The sequence below is a fragment of the Micropterus salmoides genome, unplaced genomic scaffold, assembly GCF_014851395.1.
Source record: "Micropterus salmoides isolate LMB-PRFRI ecotype aquatic unplaced genomic scaffold, ASM1485139v1 Ms_hic_scaffold_5, whole genome shotgun sequence".
Lineage (NCBI taxonomy): Eukaryota > Metazoa > Chordata > Actinopteri > Centrarchiformes > Centrarchidae > Micropterus > Micropterus salmoides.
The window spans coordinates 24,916,567-24,934,914 of NW_024044237.1; the positions used below are offsets into that span (position 1 = coordinate 24,916,567).

At 41.3% G+C, this 18,348-nt stretch overlaps 1 protein-coding gene across 2 annotated transcripts in view; it reads right to left on the minus strand.

Moving 5' to 3' along the window:
* Window positions 1-335: 335 nt before the first annotated feature.
* Window positions 336-18,348, minus strand: part of med12 (mediator complex subunit 12) — a 31,187-nt gene continuing 13,174 nt past the window's right edge. The window contains exons 20-43 of one of the 2 annotated variants that reach the window (XM_038699374.1): window positions 17,255-17,386; window positions 16,815-17,042; window positions 16,571-16,715; window positions 14,495-14,615; window positions 13,321-13,431; window positions 13,117-13,230; window positions 12,783-12,919; window positions 11,679-11,858; window positions 11,253-11,324; window positions 10,995-11,152; window positions 8,635-8,796; window positions 8,232-8,433; window positions 7,896-8,005; window positions 7,595-7,730; window positions 5,966-6,115; window positions 5,159-5,524; window positions 4,894-5,035; window positions 4,534-4,739; window positions 4,272-4,346; window positions 3,730-3,956; window positions 3,349-3,532; window positions 1,933-2,217; window positions 759-840; window positions 336-660 (exon numbers count right to left, since the gene is read on the minus strand). In XM_038699374.1, the coding sequence (XP_038555302.1) occupies window positions 623-660; window positions 759-840; window positions 1,933-2,217; window positions 3,349-3,532; window positions 3,730-3,956; window positions 4,272-4,346; window positions 4,534-4,739; window positions 4,894-5,035; window positions 5,159-5,524; window positions 5,966-6,115; window positions 7,595-7,730; window positions 7,896-8,005; window positions 8,232-8,433; window positions 8,635-8,796; window positions 10,995-11,152; window positions 11,253-11,324; window positions 11,679-11,858; window positions 12,783-12,919; window positions 13,117-13,230; window positions 13,321-13,431; window positions 14,495-14,615; window positions 16,571-16,715; window positions 16,815-17,042; window positions 17,255-17,386 (3,763 nt within the window). In that variant the 3' untranslated portion in view covers window positions 336-622. Of the gene's footprint in view, window positions 661-758; window positions 841-1,932; window positions 2,218-3,348; window positions 3,533-3,729; window positions 3,957-4,271; window positions 4,347-4,524; window positions 4,740-4,893; window positions 5,036-5,158; window positions 5,525-5,965; window positions 6,116-7,594; window positions 7,731-7,895; window positions 8,006-8,231; window positions 8,434-8,634; window positions 8,797-10,994; window positions 11,153-11,252; window positions 11,325-11,678; window positions 11,859-12,782; window positions 12,920-13,116; window positions 13,231-13,320; window positions 13,432-14,494; window positions 14,616-16,570; window positions 16,716-16,814; window positions 17,043-17,254; window positions 17,387-18,348 lie in introns of both variants that reach the window. The other variant, XM_038699373.1, reaches the window with a different exon arrangement.

An 18,348-nucleotide genomic window follows, 5' to 3' on the forward strand; every position in this document is an offset into this window, starting at 1 on the left:
TAATCATTGGCTGAAGCAGTCTCATCACAACAGGAGAAGTTACTCAGAACACAAGTGTCTAATTTAGCATTAGGAGACTTTCACCTTGTCACTTAAAACAGACGTCAGGGATTTTTTTTGCATGACAGCAGCCTTGTTTGAACAAATCCTTTGATCCCCACTTTATCATGAAAGAGTTCATTGACAGTTTTTAAATACAGTATACAGGCAGCCAACACAAGTACAAGACATAAAAACTGACATGATTTTTTTTAATGAGAAATACACGAAACTGAAAAAATTGTACAAATTGAAATAAAATAAAAAAATTGCATTATTCTTATATTTTCTGGTACTTTTTTTTTTTTTTTTTTTACATAGACTTTTCCATTATTAACCAATATCTGTTCACTTCAGAGCAAGATCCCGTGTTTAATAATCCATAATTACACAACTGAAGTCGATATTTTCCGATCGGTGTCTCAGTGGTCGAGACTTGGTTAATCTGGTAGGTGGTCCTTTGTGCCTTGCACAGTCTCCCCCTCCTAACAGCCTACACGGGACAGTACACATTCATCTGCAGATCTGAGTCCCCCCTCATAACGAGGGCCTAGTCTCCACACACTACTATAAACAAGGATGATCAGTAATATGAATTGGTGCCCTGTCCTGGTTGTGAATCTGAAAAGAGTAGGAAAGTTTCATTATAAACTTGAAATCTGTTGGAAACAATGAGTGTAGGCGTCCACATAAATGGGAAAAACATGTTTCTGACTTACTTGAAAGTTGCTGTTGCAGCTGTCTGACCAGAGCTGCAGTCTGCTGCTGCTGTTGAGTCTGCTGCATTCCCTGTCGTGGGAACTGAAACAGAGATACACACATCGTTATTATAGCAATTTTAGATATACTAGTTGTATGATAGGGCTGGACAAATTGACCTAAAATCAAAATCACGATTAATTGAACATTTCACCTTGATTATGATTATTGAACAATTATTATGTTTTTGGAATGTTGGTTTTTTGCCCTCCTAGTTCACTGACAAGGTTTTTACTGTAAATATGCTCAATTATTGAAGCTGGGTTTATTTTATTTTTTTTGATTCACAGATTTTCTAAAAGGTTAATTGATAAGGTAATATTGATGTCCACATTATGGGGACAGGTTCCTGGCAGTAAATGTACAGTGTGAGTCACAACGCGTCCGTTACTAAAAGGGATCTGGTGTTTTGCCAACTGCTGTAAAGTGAAGGCAGTCAGCGCCAGCTAACCTCTGCCTGACTCCGGTCTGGAAGCTCAGCAGGATTGGACAGGGCGGACTCACGTGACCAACACACATTAGTATGTTTTTAAGGGGAAAATATTTATAAATCTCTCTCTCTCTGTGTCATTTAACCAGGAAGTCATGGTAAAATTATGTCAGTTACAGGCTAATACTGTCCATTCATTTCACTTGTTTGGAAGTAAGTAATCCATCAGGATCAACAATCACAGACCAAACTTCTAGAGTTGCATTTAAAGAGGCAATCATGTCAAATTTTAAGAGTTTACTACCAAAATGTATCTCATTTGCAAGTAGGGTGCTCCTTTCCCCTTTTTGTTTTCTTGTGGTTAGTGGAAGTTACAGTCGCAACAACAGGGAAACTGTAGCTTCAGGCAGCCATGTCACAGCGGAGAGATCTGACGCGCGCGTTGCGCAGACAGATGTTGCACGTGCACTGATGTTATAAATAAAATAACAATTAGGTAAAAGATAATGATTTAACTACATATCGACAGTTGTTGTGTTTTTCCTAATGACAGACAGGTGACTTTGTGAACAAAAATAATTAATTTTAGTGTTGTGTTTTGATTTTCACGTGTGTTAACATTCATTGACACTCACTTGTACCGGTAACAGGAAAGCTTTCAAAATTATTCCACAATGGTCAATCTAATTTTGAGGTTTCATTACCATGGGTTGCTGGGGGGGCAGTGGCTGCATGCCCAGGCCCTGGTTCTGTGCCTGGCCTGGTGGTTGCACTGCTGACACCTGCTGCTGTTGTTGCTGCTGCTGCTGCTGCTGCTGCTGCTGCGGCTGCGGAACTTGCTGTTGAGGAGGAACCTGCTGGGGCTGGACTTGCTGCTGTTGTTGTTGCTGCTGCTGCTGTTGCTGCTGCTGCTGTTGCTGTTGCTGTTGTTGTTGTTGCTGCTGCTGTTGTTGCTGCTGCTGCTGCTGCTGTTGTTGAACTTGTTGGGCCTGTGATGCGGGAAAGAAAATGGTGTTTGTGGTACAGTCTTAAAAATTCAAACTTTTTCCTGCAATTAGGTTGAGGTTGTTAGGAACATCTGCCCAGAAACTCCCTGACTTTTGCAATAACACACCCTGCACCCTAGTAGTAGATAGATAGTATCTATCAATACTAAAACTAGAGACCATTTTGCGATGTTATAACACTAGCTGAGACGCCTGTCAACATGATGTTCTGACCCATGATTACTCAGTACTAATGACTACATTATTATGGGTCAGACCACACTGCATCCTGCACAGCTGTTATGCTATTGCATTGACAAATCTGTCCACACACACACACACACACACACACACACACGAGATGAAAACAATACAAGCCATATGTCACGGCAGGTAATGAACTCATCTTCCTCTACCCTGGACTTTCTTCCAACTCACTTTTTTAAAGAGACATTTCAGTCTGACATTTTCTAGCAGTAATACATTCTTCACTTACGACTGGTCAAGTGCCTGATTATTTTAAATTAGCCATGGTTCCACCACTTCCCAAAATGCCAGCTCTAGATCAATCCATTTAAAAAAAAAAAGTCCATCCAGTAGGTCACTAGGTCTAGAAAATAGTAGCAGAACAGCATTTTGACTATTTGGCAACAGGTCTGGTTTTAGAGAAAGTTTAATCAAGAGGGCAACTGCTTCAAAAGCCGCAATAAGATCTAAAAGCAAGATGTTATGCTAGGAACTCTTAAGAAGTGCTGCATTAGTGCTACAACTGACTGCCTAAAGCATTGGGTAGGCACAAATGCATTTTAAATTGGTTTAATTCCTAATTCTATGAAATGACTTTCTGTGTGGCCATTATATACAATTATAAATTATATACATGGCAAATTCATACACTGGCAGCAAATTGTACCATTTCAGTAATCAGGTATCAGGTGTTGCAACAAAACTAAAATTAACACAATTTAAAAAAATAATTTCTATTAGGAAACATTTCAACACAGCTTCAGGATTACATGATTTGAAAAGTAGTGCGCACACACAGCCCAATTTTCACTTTGCAAGTTGCTCAAGAAAATAAACAAACTCAGAAAAGACATAGCTAAAGATCTGGATAAAGGAATGATGACGTACTCTGATTGCTTGCTGTCGGAGGTACTGCTGCTGTGCTGCTTGTTGTTGCTGCTGCTGCTGCTGTTGCTGCTGCTGCTGCTGCTGCTGCTCTGCCAGCATCGGATTGGGCCTCAAGCCTGGATGGACGCCCTGGCCCATGTGACTGAGACCATGCATGAGAGCGGGATTCTGCTGAAGGGCAAACCTGAGGATTACAGGACAGGAAGAAGTAGTATGAGGGCAGGTAGCAATGAAGTTCATATAAAATTAAGGACAAAAAAACCTGCAATGTAAGTTCAAACACAGCCGAAGTTCAGAATAATGTCCACCTTCTACAATTGGAGTTTTAAGTGCTACTAAGCAGGTAACAAAGCAGTAGTCTTCTTGCAACACAATACTGACCTCTGTGAGTTCTGCATATTATGTGTGTAGCCTGGAGCCTGCTGGTGAACATAACCACTGGGCCTCTGCTGCATTTGCCTAAGAGGATCCACCACAGCCGGGTTGGCTCCAGGATGATTGCCCTGGAAGTTTTGGTTCCCGTAAGAGGAAGGAACTATACCACCACCTTGGGACGGGAGCTGCATCCCCATGTGTGACCCGTATGTGGTATAGCCCTGCGATATGTTCTGAACAAACAGAGGCAATGTTCATAATTAAAACCAAGATAAAGGAGACCCATACAGATTTATTGATCGAGTCTAAGTCAGGATTATTTAGCTAGTGAACTTACTGACCAGAAAAGTACACGTGCAAGCAAATAAAACTGCAGGTATTTCTGTGAACATTTAGAAAATCATCTGAAAATACTGGCACGTTGAACGGACATTTAAAACACTTCAGCATTAGTGTGTACGAATGATGGTGCCAGATGACATTTATTTTCTAAGAAAAGAGGTGTCAGATAACAAATGTATTTTTTAGCAAAACAAAAATAGACTTACCTGAGAAGCCTGCATTGACGTATATGGTTGGTTAGGTGTTATTTGTCTAATCTGCTGCCCTATCATGCTTTGATTCTGAAAAGAGAAACAACAAGTCAGCAAATTGCAAAGATTCAATGTCCTCTAACAGGAGTAAAAGGGTATTCTTGGTAATGATTTGATAGCTTTTTTCACTAACATTCTCATCTTATAACTTAATAACCTGAATTTAGCAATCAAACTATCCTAATTCTGTCCGTGTGGACTAACTCACCAGTCTGACCTGTAGCTGCTGCCGCAGCATCTGGCCTTGTGGCATGGTGGACTGGGGCTTATAACCAATTGGGTATTGCTTGTCCAGTCCCATCATGCCAGGCATGTTTCCCTGCATACCGGGCATCATGCCTGGGTAGCTGGGCCGAGTGGTCATCATTTTGTTCATCTGTGGATTGCGAGCAGGTCTGTAAGGAGGTTCTAAACCTGGACCTCCTGTGGAAAAACAAATAATGTAAACCACAATCCCAAATGGTATTAAAGATATTGTTGTTTCAACAATACCACCACTCTTAATGAGTGCTAAAGCAGTGTGTCATACTGCTACGGATGAAAGCGATAATGTTGAGAGAATATACCATGAACTGACCTGGAGGAAGAGGCTGGTTCTGTGTGTACATGGTCATGGGCGGCTGGCTGTAGGGTAGCCTACCATGTTGGTGGATCTGCATCAGATCAGTTGGCATATTAGTCCCATAGGTCATAGCCCCTTGTGTACGGTTCACATAGTCCTAGTGAGAAAAGGGGGGAAATTAATGACTTTTTACAACATTCATTTTAGAGAATTATGTCCAGGAAACAAATATTAAGAGATTGCTCGTCAATAAAGTCTAAAAATTATAAACATAACTGACCTCTGTCTTGGCAGATGGCGTTTTCTTCTTCTTGTTGGATTTCTTCTTGTTTGAGTCAGCGGGCACAGCGGGCACACTCTTCTCTGGCTTCACTGCCTCAATCATCTTCTTCGCTGATTCCTGGGAGACAGGTGTGAGGGGTTCCTCCTCTTCAGGGGGCAGTGGGAGCGGCTCCAGGTAATAGCTTCGAGGTTTTGGCTTCAAGTGGGTGTGGTAGAGCAGAAAACGCTGCTGCTCTTCAAACTTGGTGACCTTGCGGTCCACGCGCACCGTACCAAACCAGCCCCAGGAGAGAGGGGCGGAGTGTTTGAGACCCTCAAAAACATCCCAGGGAGAAATCTTCTGTTTGGTTGATACTTGAAGGCCCTGATGGCACAGAGAGACAGCAGTCTTAATTAACTCAACTGTGCAGATAATGTTGACTTTCATTTATTTCACATTTGTTAATTAAAAGAGCACACTTTCAGCAGTTTACCCGAAAACAAAATCCTATATTAACACACAACCTATAACACTGCTGATGGTTTACGGCTGAATATTGTTTGTCTACCCCTGATTGAAGGAAACAGTCGTTATTTTTTCCCCCCACTCAGTTATTTTGTATAACTTGTATGTATATTGTGGCACAATGTAAACTTCTCCATTTTGTATGTCTGATTTTGAAGATATAACATGAGCAATGTTATAAGCAACACATCATACAGTTCTATTAGATGAATAACAGACTGACTGGCAGATACAAGTCATACTGAAATCATGTGTTTAACTTTGCAGGTTGATGTCATCAGCTTGTGAGAAACCACGTACCTCCTTCTCAAAGCCAGCAATCTTGTTCCCCTTTGTGTCTATTAGCGAGCCCTGAGGTTCACAGGTTATGACATCACGGGTTTGCTTGGGCAGTGGCAGGAGCTGGCGAACCTTTTCCAAACTTTCTGACTGCCGATCTCCGAGCTCTTTCTGTGGACATAAAATAGGTACATTGAGGAGAGGAGTGATTATGAAAATGTTGAAAAGCACGTATTTAGAGGGACACACACTTTGGGAAACATTTAGCACATTGGCTGTGCATTTCCTATAAACACCATCCCCATATTTCAGGCATTTACAGAATGTTTATTCTATTTTATTCATTGTCTTCACCGTGAAGGTCGTTCGCCTGCGCTGCGCACACGTGGCGCCTCTTTTGATGTCATCCACTCGCCGCTGTTATAGATGTTATAGCTTAGTTATATTCTAAACACAGCTTGAATTTAAATGCAGCATACAATTTACAAAAAAGACTGACTGCTGTAGTGTTTTATAGGCGGTAATAATAGCCTCATAATGTGGGCTAGTTCTTACTGTTCTGCTAATTTTGACTCCATCGGGCATCCAGAGAGTAACACATAGCTATAAAAGTTTGAAAGTCCAAATAAAAGTAGGCTATTTATTTTAAAAAAAAAAGATTATCATCAATTCCACAATTCATAGTAGATTTTTACCCAACTGAAAAATGTATAGGCCTAATGATCACTGTTACTAAAAAATACATAGCACTGGAAAAGTTATAGCCGGTCAAAAAGCACACGAGGGAGCCGCACGCTCTCTTGAAGGGACCGCAGAACACACCTTTATCAAAGGGAAAAACTAGACTACTGCACCATTAGTTTTGATGATCATGTAGCCTACACAAAACCTATGAGCAGCGGCTTTTATGCATGTTTACTTCATTCAAGTGGATAGCTCAGATAATGACCCGTCAGATGCAGAATCAACCCAGGACACATCGCTCAGCCTCCGCCGTCAGACTCTGCTTCACTCACTGCGCTGAGCAAGTGTAATGCCTGTAGTGGGAAAGGCACTGCCAATAGCAACATAGAATGTTTATCTAAACGCGCAACATGAACTGCGCTAAAATGACTGTATTCTCTATAGGGAGTTTATTTTACCTGCTGGCGCTTATAGGTATAAATATCCATTTTTTAAATCTGGCTTTATATTGACATTTTTTAACAATAGGGGGTGCTAATACACTTTTAGGAAAAGTCAGAGACTGGGGGACTTTATATTATAATATTATATTGAAAAAAAGATACAAACAATCAAAAAACAGCCGCGGGTAAATTTGACCCGTTGGCGGTTCTAGTGTTAAAATAAACCATGGCTATTTTTTTAACAAGTGTGAAAACCTTTTGCAGACTAGGTCACTTCAATGTTGGGTTTGTCACATTTTCTTTTTAGGTTAAGTTTTAGGTTTGCAGGAGAGATTTTATCTTGTGTAGTTTCACTTGTAAAAGATGAAAAGAATAATAAAAAGCTAACTGTCCTAGACCTTTAAAACAAAACCAAGCTGACAACTATTATATGAACACAGGGAAAAGACTACATCTTAAAAGCATGAATGAACCTTCTGACTCAACACCCTGGCTATGGGCGAGAAAGGAGTGCTGTTCTTACCCTGAGCTTCTTGACCAGGTTCATATAGGCTCTTTTGTTCTCCTCCATGCTGCCCTGGGAGATACTGGACATGTCAGCAGCCAGTGTGCCGTTAATCAGCACACTCAACATGTCCAGCACTGTTGTGAAGAGCTCACTAGCGGAGAGAAGCAAATTTAAGAGCCAGGCAGATCAAATGAATGATATCTGTACAGGCAACAGAATGTGTGCTTAGAAATAATAACTGTATCTGACATCCAATCAGAGGAACAAAGTGTGGATTGCACTTCGTTGACTAAAGAGAAAACCCCATTCCACTCACTTATTGGACTGCATGTCTACTGTGCCGCTGCTGATGATGTCGAGGAGTAGTACGGCCCACTCAGTGGTCTGCTGAGTGCTGCGCTGCACCGTGTCAAACATGCCACCCACCTTGTTAGGAGAGAAAAAATACTGTTAGTCTCCTCATAACACGATGAATCAACTAATGTTGGATTTACAATACAGTAGTAACTTCATGAAATGAGGGCCATGTCTAGTTTTAGATAATACCAGCAACATAGTGCTGGTTGTCAGTGAAACAACAATTATTGTTATATTAAAAATTACATATGGACTTAACAGGGTTGCTGTGCTGTAAAGCTTGTTGTGCTCTTACAAGATTCAGTCGTAGTTTCAGGGCCTCGTGCATCATTTGCTTTGCCTTGCAGTCATCCTGGTACTGGTCCTCTCTCCAGTTGGTAACAATCTGCTGCACCTGGCTATAGAGGGAGGTGAGAAGGCCTTCCCTCTGTTCATCCTGCCCCTTCAAGCAGGTCAGAACCAAAGACAAGAAAGGCTGCTGGCTCAGCAGAGACATACTGAGGAGGGATAGAGAATAAAACATTAAAAATATTAATAATTGTATTAAGAAGAAATCATGTTCAGGTGGCTGGCAGTTTTTTTGTATCTTCTTTAGCCTGTGACAGTTGACTGCTAACAAATGATTGTCACCATTTAGAACTACTAAATAAAATCAAATTTTTTCTAGTGTCAAAGGATTTTACATGTTTATCACTTACCTTTTCTGTTTCTGCCTGTCCCTCTCCTTGCGTGAAGAAGAACCCAGGTGCTGTCCTTTCTCCAGCTCCTCTCCTGCTGCCTTCAATACGTGGCCCTGAACTGAAGTGGGCAGCTTGGCAATCAACGGAGCTACCAGCCACACACCTGACCTCTCTGACGAGCTGCAACACACAACAAAGTGTTTTATTTTAACATCAGGTTCAAGTATAAACCAAAAAAATAAAATGATAAAAAATGTTTATTCAAGCGGAGCCTGATTCGACTGTCAATCTCACAGTCGAAGCTTCGCAGTGAAACAAGGATCGTGCCATTTTGGCGATATGGAGGTGCTCAACATTTGATTTCACATAGAACTACCAGTTTTCCTCCCAATAAGTTAATATACAGCCTATTACAATAAACATTTCAATGTTTAATGCTGTAAATAAACATATAAAAATAATAAAACTTTCAATAAATGTTTTTAAAGTGCGTGAATAAATCCTAAATTGGAACCCAAACACTGGGTCAGTGCACATGTGTAGGCGTAGCGTGTGTGGTGGCGGAAGAGGAACACTTGCTGAAGAGACTGAGACCCGGCCTCACGGTGTTGTTCCGAGTTGTCAGCATCCTTGCGGGACTTTCGTATAATTTATCACCATTGATGAACCACACAAAGAATATTATATCGTTTTTAAACAGCTGGCTACTTGAAATAGACCTGCGAGGAACTGCGACGAGCATGTAGTTGTCCGCAGCAGTAATGCACATGAAACCAGTGAATGACAGGCAAGAGAGAGAGAGAAACGGTCTTCAAAAAGCCTCAGTTTAGCTGGAAATTTACAGTGTAAGTTGAATGAATAGACTGCAGCTCTGCAGCTTCTCAAGATAAAAGCGGAGCTACTGTGTGTAAACCCCCCCTCTCCCCCGACGCTCGCAATCGCTGCGCACAAAAACACACATGATTCAACTATCAGTCGACTATAGGACTTGACAATTTTGATTCGACTCTGTAAATCCATAGTCAGGGACAGCCCTAGAGATTATATATTTACATGATTTTGTATGGTGTGTTTATGACAATACATACAGTAAGTGAATCAGCAGACTAATTCAATTCATGGCAATTTGTGCTTACCACAAAAAGGCACACAAAAGCTGTGCCCACTCTATAGCAACCTTTCTATCCATGAGGCTGAAATCCGCCATAGTGTCAAGTGTTTATGAATTCACACACCCGTCCTCACAAACGTGTGCAAGTACGTGGTCACAGCGATTCTGAATTTGCACTTGTTTTTATAAGCCCTTAGAAGATTCAGACAGCGACACACATTAAGCGGAGGTGGGCGCAGCCGACCCACGGCCCCGGCTGGGTAGGGGGCCCCCTAAGTTGTCCGTGATTGTAAACACAGACAAATGAAAATGCTGCATGCACTGCCCATTCCGGTAAAATTCCCTTCACTCCTGGTTTCAATAGTAAACCACCACAAGAATGACAATTACCAACAAAAAACACTATATTCTAAAGAGACACATTTTAATAAGTATAAATCATAAAGCAACATTTCTATTTCAAACAAATGGCAAATGTATGAGCAAATTTTAACAAAACTCCCTTCCCCCTAATGCATCATGGGAATTCTGAGGGACGTGGCTACTATGCATCACCCCAGACTCACACAGGCTGCGTGTTAGCTGCGGTTTAGTTCAGGCATCAACTCACACTGGAAGCCACTCAGGAGCATTTCAGCAGTGGAGCGTGTAGCCTGCCCCACGTTAATGACTTGTTTTAAATATGTCCTTTTGTACTACTTCTACATTCTTCAAAGCACTCTGTGGCCTGCTTTGACGGGTGCATCTAGCAACTAGGCAGCATTTCCAAATGAGAGGGTTTTGCCTGCCGGATTTTGCTGACATGTATAGATGTTGTTGATTTGGTAATTAGTGTTTGATTTTTGTGCTTCTACTATGATTAAGTAAACTACATAGTTAAACTGTTTCTTTTTTTGTCCGAGTTAACTTGTTGTTTGTTAACTTGTGTTTATTGTTGATATACAATCAGAAGTATGTACAGGGTATTTTATTTTGAAAATTGACAGGATTCTCTCGCGTTTCTGTCTCTGACTTCCTGCACGGTTCATCTGCTCTGTACTGCCTGACACGCTGGGACACTTTTGGGACACACTGCAGCGCTTCTGGTGTGAGCACAAACATTTACTAGAATGGCTGCGATCAGCTCCGGCAGCAGCAATGCAGACAGGCTCAGTGGACCTTCTGAGTGAGTCAGGGGTCTTGTAAACTTGGTTTAAATGACTTGGTAGCAGGTGGGCCCCGTGATGAAGGCACTGTGCTGAGACTAGCTCTGCCCCCGGCGACGCACCTTAAAATTGGCTTCATCTTGCTGGTGGTGCTGTTGGATGCGGAGCCACCTTGGACCGCTGCTCCATTCCCTGAGGTGTTACTGGAGTTCATCTCAGCTGATTTCTGAAACACCTCTATGGTGGCCTTGGCTATGTTCTCCAAGAGCGAGTACAGCTCCTATTGAAAAATAAATGAGGAATATTCAGATTACTTTGACAAAGAGTACACATTCTTAGTTTGTTTTTAAAAAAACGTTAGATGCATTGAAAACAGTTACATTGTTTGTGCTCTGTTTGATCATCAGCTGCAGCTCCAGGGACGACTGTCTCATCGTCCATTGGTCCATGTTCTATGAAAGAAAAAAAGAATAATGTTAGTATAGTATACATTTTCTTTCCTTTTTCTGGCCAGGCAGTCGGATATGGGTACGCACAGTTCATGGCACATTTAAGACATTTCCTCAAACAGCTGATTCAGCCAGGAGAGGGCAGCAAACCCTCACAGTTCTGATTCAACAAAGACAACTTAACAGCAGATTAAACGGAAGTTATTAGCATTTTAGAGAGAATGATCAGAGATGGTCATGGTCTACTCATTTGTTCTTAAAACCTACTGATATACCATATACCTTCACTAAAATAAACTATCCTCTGGCACAAACATACAGAAGTTAACACTATGATAGTTTGTGTGTATTCTCGACCTGTAGGATGCGTTTGATGCGCTGCCTCTGAGGGTTGTCACCATCATCGCTGTCCAGCTGGCGGTGTGGATAGCAAATAAGCTGCAGTAGCCGTTGGGCCTGAATGTTTACCAGTACCGGGTCCTGGAGGGCACTGCTGTCTTCAGAGAGAGACTTCAGGCAGCGCTCTCCAACCCATTCCTGCAAGACAGAACAAAAGAGGTGAAGCAGGGGAATGAGGAAAAAAAGAGGCAGAGGGTGGAAATGTGACAGTGATCAATTCAATTCAAATTAGCTTTATTGGCATGAATGTGTAACAACAATATTGCCAAAGCATCAACAACTTCAGTGATCCTCAAGCTTGAGAACAAGTATCATAAACTCATGAGTCATGCAAAACAAGGTAGACAAAAGCTGGGTGGGTGGTGATGAAAACTGTGCAAGGGGTCATTTCTCAGGAATAGAACTGCACATGCCAGAGCCTAGCTGGGTAGAGAATGTGTTTGAAGTCTCTTGAGGTCTCAGAGCATGTCCAGCACCTCTGAGCAACTGCCAGCTCTCTTTCTGGCCTTCATAGCTATATGACATAAGTGACATCTGGTACAGAAAATGGTCTCATTCTCGCTTTTTATGCGTCTTTGGCTTACTGCATTTACAAGTAGCTCAGATAAACAGAGCTTATATGAGCAAAAATAGAACGTTTATTATTTCTATACGAGTCTCACAAAAGTTTTTAGACAGAAATTACAGAACATGAAGAAAAAGCATGCACGCATAGCTCCACACAGAGGAAAGCCATTTGCTTCACACACTCATTAGTTATCTCAGTACCTTATTTTTACCTTTTTCATTTCAGAATGACTGTGGTTGTGGATTTTTATTTATTTACACTATTTCAACTATTATCAAGTCATATTTATTTTTACAGCCCAATATCAAAATTCACAAATTTGCCTCAAGAGGCTTTACAATATGTACAGCATACGACACCCCTCTATCAGGATGAGAATATTTCCCTTAAAACCCTTTTAACAGGGAACAAATGGAAAAATAACCTCAGGAAGAGCAGAGATGCCTCTCCCAGCACGGACGGACATGTGTGACTTGTGTACAAAATATCCTCACCTGCTGGCAGATTGTCTTCAGAACATACTTTGCGTATACATCCAAGCTGGCCGTTTCTATGGATACATTGCGCCCCTCTGATATGTCGTCAAGGCCAGCAGGGTGTGACAGTCCTGAGCCTCTTAGCTCGGCATCACCTAAAACAACATGGAGAGACCAGTAAAACCAACCAGTAAAATCTATCAGTGACAACGCGATTCAGTTAATCTGCATCTATCCCGTATATGAAGCTACTGAGACCAAGAACAACAGGGATTTGACTACGCAAACTAACTTTACCTCATCCTAATTATATAAAATTTTTGAAGAACAAACATTTTTATATGATTCTTACCCAGCATAAACACAGCTTTGAGAACAGCAAATACTGCTCCAACAACTATGCTGTTTTGAGAAGCAGCAAGAAGGTGGCGATCACAAGACGATCGGATACCAACTGAGGACTTATCTGCAAAGTCATAACACCAGTATAAGAAAATCAGGTATAAACAACAATGTGTTGAAACAATAGTTAAGGTAATCTGGTTGTGTTTTCTACCTGACTTCACGCCATCTTGGGGGACAGGGTTGCGTTGTGGTGTCTTAAAAAGGTGCAACAGAATCCTGCAGGTGAGTCTGGCTCCTGGCTCAGAGTCTTGCTCACTGCAGGCTGAAGATAAGTTTCAATACATTTGCATTGGTTAGACTTGAGTTTCTTCACGTCACATAAGTGTGGTTCACATTGTTTTTCAGATAGGGTACAGAATCTTCTACATCAAAGCCACACATCTAAAATTAAACCTTGTCCTAGATAGACTTATCACCAGTTGAGATGAAGTGTAATTTTCATAGAGTTGTTGTCGTGAAAGAGGGAGTAAGAACAAAGCATCTACCACAAACAAGAGCTGCTGGCATTTGGCATGTGTGGCAGTGAAAATGAGCCAAACCCAACCAAACAGCATGGCTGAATGGGGCTTTGTCTCCAAGCTGGGAGAAAAAAAGATTATCAGTGGGGAGAGAGAGGCACTTCTCTGGCCAGTGCACAAAGTGCACACAGGCTTCATGGACCCAGATCAAAAACGCTGTTGCAGTTATACTTCTCATTAATAGAAGTAATGTATTCTTCCCTGTGAGCCAAGCAGCAATGTACTGCTCACTATATGCTTGAAAAGGGATGTCACCGAGAGCCTTGGTAAAGGCTTATCAAAGACACAAACAACGAAAGTTTGTGAAAGGTGGCAGAAAATTCTTAACAGTTAGGTAAAAGTAATGGATTAATGATTGAAATGGTTAGCTAGTATTGGGAAAACGGAAGAAAAGCAGAAGTTGTGGATACATGGCCGAAATAGCTAAAAGTAATGAATAAATGGCAATAATGTCTAGCTTCTGCCTCTTTCAGCATTAGTACAGATACAAACTTGACACATACAAACTAACAACATTCTGAAAAACATTGACAGTTCAATAGTATGAAGAAATTGTACCATTATCCAGTTTTATCTCATAAACAGTGTTAAATAACATCCAGGTTAAATCATATTTGGAACATGACGAATGGTGTAGATGAAGGGGTACTTTAGCTCATCTGACAGGGCCGTGAGGTTACATCAGACAGAAAAGACTGAGAACCACTGGTTTAAGATAATGATCTGACAACCTTTCTTCATTTTGCATCAATTTCACAACACAGATTTTTTTGTATAGCAGGACGTTTGAGATTATATCACCCTTACCTGCATTGAGGAGGGAAGGAATGGCCACACAGCGAACCAGGTCTTCTAGGAGAAGGCACTGTCTAGCAATGAGAATGGCTACGAAGGTTGCAAGGGAATCATGGAAGGACAAATCGCTAACCTGAAGGGTATGAGTACAGAGAACAACATTATAATTAATGCTGTTAGATCAGAACAGCTTCTGTAATCACAGAATTACTTAATATTAGAAAATCAACTTAAAGGTAGACAAGATGGTACAAATAAACCAGAGCCAAGGCCACGGTGTGTAGATAGATTGATAGATCGATAGACCGATCTATCTCACTACCTACAGGTGCTGGTCACATAATTAGAATATCATCAAAAAGTTGATTTATTTCAGTAATTCCATTCAAAAAGTGAAACTTGTATAATGTCTACATTCATTCCACACAGACTGATATATTTCAAGTGTTCATTCCTTTTAATTTTGATGATTATAACTGATAACTAATGAAAACCCCAAAATCAGTATCTCAGAAAATTTGAATATTGTGAAAAGGTTCAATATTGAAGACACCTGGTGCCACACTCTAATCAGCTAATTAACTCAAAACAACTGCAAAGGCATTTAAATGGTCTCTCAGTCTAGTTCTGTAGGCTACACAATCATGAGGAAGACTGCTGACTTGACAGCTGTCCAAAAGACGACCATTGACACCTTGCACAAGGAGGGCAAGACACAAAAGGTCATTGCTAAAGAGGCTGGCTGTTCACAGAGCTCTTTGTCCAAGCACATTAATAGAGAGGCGAAGGGAAGGAAAAGATGTGGTAGAAAAAGGTGTACAAGCAATAACCGCACCCTGGAGAGGATTGTGAAACAAAACCCATTCAAAAATGTGGGGAAGATTTACAAAGAGTGGACTGCAGCTGGAGTCAGTGCTTCAAGAACCACCACGCACAGACGTATGCAAGACATGGGTTTCAGCTGTCGCATTCCTTGTGTCAAGCCACTCTTGGACAAGACACAGCGTCAGAAGCGTCTCGCCTGGGCTAAAGACAAAAAGGACTGGACTGCTGCTGAGTGGTCCAAAGTTATGTTCTCTGATGAAAGTAAACTTTGCATTTCCTTTGGAAATCAAGGTCCCAGAGTCTGGAGGAAGAGAGGAGAGGCACAGAATCCACGTTGCTTGAAGTCCAGTGTAAAGTTTCCACAGTCAGTGATGGTTTGGGGTGCCATGTCATCTGCTGGTGTTGGTCCACTGTGTTTTCTGAGGTCCAAGGTCAATGCAGCCATCTACCAGGAAGTTTTATAGCACTTCATGCTTCCTGCTGCTGACCAACTTTATGGAGATGCAGATTTCATTTTCCAACAGGACTTGGCACCTGCACACAGTGTCAAAGCTACCAGTACCTGGTTTAAGGACCATGGTATCCCTGTTCTTAATTGGCCAGCAAACTCGCCTGACCTTTACCCTATCTATGGGGTATTGTGAAGAGGAAGATGCGATACGCCAGACCCAACAATGCAGAGGAGCTGAAGGCCACTATCAGAGCAACCTGGGCTCTCATAACACCTGAGCAGTGCCACAGACTGATCGACTCCATGCCACGCCGCATTGCTGCAGTAATTCAGCAAAAGGAGCCCCAACTAAGTATTGAGTGCTGTACATGCTCATACTTTTCATGTTCATACTTTTCAGTTGGCCAACATTTCCAAAAATCCTTTTTTTGTATTGGTCTTAAGTAATATTCTAATTTTCGGAGATACTGAATTTGGGATTTTCATTAGTTGTCAGTTTTATATATATATATCAGTCTGTGTGTAATGAATGAATATAATATCCAAGTTTCACTTTTTGAATGGAATTACTGAAATAAATCAACTTTTTGATGATATTCTAATTATATGACCAAAACTAAGTCTCAGTTTCTCTTTTTCAGTAATAAAAATCTAACAAGAGATTACACAGCAAAACCAAATCCAACTCTCCGTCCACACCAGCGTTTTAGCTGTGTATCAGAGTTGATCTCCGTCTACATTAAAATGACACATCTAGTGGCCGTTCATGTACACTGGGCATGCCCGTACTGGTGTAAGAAACTACAACTTACATCTACGTTACACAGCAAATCATTGAAGCCACAGTTGCCATTGTTAGAGGAGCAGCAGAGAGCCTTGAGGATGCCGAGCCACTCAGCGCTCAGGGAGCGACAGTACGCAGTCAGCTCGGCACACAGGATCCCAATATCGTTCACCCTGAAAACACATTTCATGATATGAACCAACAGTACAACAAAAAGTACAAAACTGTAGCAGTCTGAGCCATACAACACAACTGTAACAAAAGCAACCTACCTCTCAGGGTCTCTGTGGTCCACACACACATCCATGAGCACATTACAGACGAAGCTGTAGCGGTTGGCTGGGCTGTCGTTGAGAATCTTGCCCACCATGGAGTGATTGAAGTTGTGGGCCGAGGGGTTGGCAATGGCCTCCATCATGAACACAGGATCCCAAAGCATGTTGGAGTCTGATGGGTCGATGTTGCAGTAGATGAAGTTTTTCACTTTAGAGCAGAACTCACTGAGAGAACACAAGCGTAAAGGAGAAAATATGGGGTTATGTTGATAATATTCAATAAAAAGCAGCAACTATTAAGTACATAAAGTAAAACATGGGCAAACAAGACATCCATCCTTGATGGATAAGTCAAAAAAGGCCTTGAAACAGAGCTAAATATCCATTTTTGTAACAAAAAATATCAAATTTTTCAAAAAGTGAAGATTTATTAATACCTGAAGATCTCGCCAAACTTGTTCTTGAGGTGACTGCAGGAAGTATAGAGGTCATACAGGTAGGCCAAGATACAGCGCTCAGCAGAGGAACAGTCTGCAGGGTTCACACCTGGTTTCACCACGACGCGCAACCTGAGAACACATATACACACATGAACAGCAAATCCTTCAGCTGCATACTTTAAAGGGAAAGTCAAACATTTTGGGAAACGCTTATTCGCTTTCTTGCTGAAGGTTTGATGAGAAAATAGATATGCTTTCCATTCTGTACGTTAAGTATGGAGCTACAGCCAGCAGCTGGCCAACTTAGCTTAGCATAAAGACTGGAAATAGGGGGAATCAGCTAGCCTTATTCTGTGAAAGGTAACAAAACCCGTGTACCAGGACCTCTAACATGTGTATCTCTTAAGGTCACATGCTTGACTATTTCTTGGCTGGGGCCAGCAACACCCTGAAGAAAACAAATTCAAAATATTTTGTACAAATGAGATATACTGTGGTAATAAGTTGGCGCAAGGCGCAGTTAAGAGGCTTTTGTTACCTTTGGATAGAGCCAGGCTAGCTGTTTCCCCTTTCCAGTCTATTTGCTAAGCTAAGTTAGCTAGCTGCAGGCTGTAGCCTTGACAAGAAAGCAAACACAATGTCAAACTAATCTTTTAACAGTCTTTTCGTACAAACTCTACTTTTTTTTAATTACGTTTATTTTAATTAGAGGCTTTATATTAACTATCTTTATCTTAACACTTAAGGCAGAATCAGCTAAGTTAAGTCACAACAACTCCTAGTAGTATGGTGTACAGAAACTAAGTGCCCGGTCAGCAATCCTGTGACAATAAAAATCCTCATTAAAAACAGTAGAATGAGGCTCAGAGGAGGCAAACCACCAACAATTCTTTAACTTGCTGTTACAACCCAAACATCCTTTTTACTACCTTAAATAGAAGTTTAATTAATTTCTTTACCCTGCGAACTTCCCTTTAGGTTTGTAATTCAGTCTTGTTAATTTAATAATTTGCAGGAATGACTACAAAACCAATCCATACCAGCTCCAGGTTTAGCCACCATTCAAAATCTAAGCAAGTCTTTATGAAATG